Raw genomic sequence first — 2,008 nt, 5'->3', positions numbered from 1 at the left:
TTTGCTCTGAACATATGAGGTTCATTTTTGAGAACCACCTTTTCGCCTCTGCTGAACTAACAGCAATTGTCCTCACAATGCCTCTAGCTTTTCTGACACTGTCAGGAATTTTGTAGTTCTCTGGATTTTTCAGCACATTTTCCAAAAAAATCCCTGTAGTCGTTCAAATCAATTTCATAATCAACCAATGCTTCCTCTGCGTCACCCCATGGAATGACTACATCTTTCATGTTCCAGCAACCTGGCTCCAAATAGGTGATAAAGTGTAACTTTTGTGCTGCTGGCAATAGGCTACCTGTTCTTAGATGGTCGCACTCCATCAGCCTTTTCTTTAAATTGGTGATGATGCTTTCCAAAAGTTTTTCATGGGGAAGGGCAACAAATCATTGATTTGGAGCTAAATTCATGTTTTGGTAGTCTTCTGTTTTTAGCAATTCCTTAAGTTCTTTCTCATATTTCCCCTTTTTCTGTAGTAGCACTTCAACAGCACCGATTGTTCGCAACACTAGCTTTTCAGCCACGATGATATTTGTTGCTCTCCCCTGTAGGGCATCTGACAGGACAGAAATCTCACTTAGGATGTCGATCATCAGGGCCAAATCCTGCTAAAAATTTAAATTTTGAAAGCGGGAAGCCATGCCTGGGAACCTTTCGTTGCCTTGAAAAAACTGATGTAGCACTGGATAAGCACATCACACAGCCATGGTTGCCCTTAAACTACAGGCAGCCCATCTTGGTCCCTGTCAATCTTCACTATTTCGATGCCCAATTGCTCAGAGATTTGGAAGAGGTCATTCTGGCTCTTGCAGGATTTGTGGAAGATGGTGTGCACTTTATCCAGGAAGATCTTGAAGTGGTTGACCTGCTTCACTTCTCTTATTGCATCATCCAGCACAAGTTGCAGGCGGTGGTTCAAGCAGTGCCAGATGATGATGTTTGGGAATTCTTGAGTTATTCTGGTGCTGACTCCAGATTTTCTTCCAAGCATAACGTTGGCACCATCGGAGCAGAAAGCGATTAAGTTCTTCCACAGATATTCAGTGGTGAATCCAACTTTGTGCAAGCTTTTCATTGCTGCAGAATATATGGTCTCCGCATCTTGTCTCTGTAATTCCAGAAGCTCAACGAAGATGGTTGCTGGCATTCTGGATCCTCAACTCTAACAAAAACTATCAGCACTGCTCTCATTGAAAGTGTTGAGGCTTCATCAATTATTAGGCACACCTTTTGATTATTTGCAATAATTGTTGAAAACACGGTGGTCTTGATCTGTTTTGCAATGAAGTCAACAATTTTCACTGCAGATCTTCGTGAATGCAAGCCAACTCCAACATCCACTCCAAGCGTATTCAGCAAATTTACTTGAGCTTTGATTTAATTTAATTTAAATTTAATTTAATTAACCACATTTATATGCCGCCCAATCCCGAAGGACTCCGAGAATGTCTGAGAATGGATTACATCTCTGCACCAGATCGTAAATGGTGGAAAATATTGTCCAAGTACTGGATAAATGTTTCTCAGTTGACTTATCCAGGGATTTGGTGAAAGCTTCCTGCTCCTGTTGCTTACTGGTCTCCATGCAAATAAGGTGTGCCTTTGACTGAAAATGTTCCCTTAATTTTTTTCTCAGTGATGCTTGTTGTACATCCTTGCTTTTCCCTGCTGGTGACACCTGGAAATGTTTCCACTCTTATGCACAGCCCACCTTCTTGTTGGATACTTCCAGTCCATCAAACTTGTCCTTGAAGTGTTTGTATTGCTGCAAATTCCAGCAGTCAGGAAGTTGTGGAACTGCAGTGGAGTCGATGGACTGGCTGCTTTCTCCGATCTCAACTGGTGGTAGTGGTCGTGCTGGAGGTGCTGGTGGTGCAGGTGGTGGTGCTGGTGGTGCTGGTGCAGCTGGTGGTGCTGGTGCGGCTGGCGGTGCTGGTGTGGCTGGTGGTGCTGGTGCAGCTGGCGGTGCTGGTGCGGCTTGTGAGGCTGGTGACTGCTTTGGATCAGCTGA

General features: G+C 44.0%; 1 protein-coding gene across 1 annotated transcript; it reads right to left on the bottom strand.

The window, feature by feature from the left end:
* Positions 1 to 383: 383 nt before the first annotated feature.
* LOC116504635 (E3 SUMO-protein ligase KIAA1586-like) lies at positions 384 to 1,356 on the bottom strand (the record flags this gene model as incomplete). The annotated part of the gene is given in 3 exon segments (XM_032211791.1): positions 384 to 745; positions 748 to 1,155; positions 1,158 to 1,356. Coding segments are annotated over 3 exon segments (969 nt in total), but the record flags the coding sequence as incomplete, so codon positions are not given.
* Positions 1,357 to 2,008: the final 652 nt, after the last annotated feature.

This window comes from Thamnophis elegans, chromosome 1 (assembly GCF_009769535.1).
Source record: "Thamnophis elegans isolate rThaEle1 chromosome 1, rThaEle1.pri, whole genome shotgun sequence".
NCBI classification, from domain to species: Eukaryota; Metazoa; Chordata; class Lepidosauria; order Squamata; family Colubridae; genus Thamnophis; species Thamnophis elegans.
The sequence above is the reverse complement of the archived record's forward strand: the minus strand, read 5'-3'. Positions and strand labels throughout refer to the sequence as shown.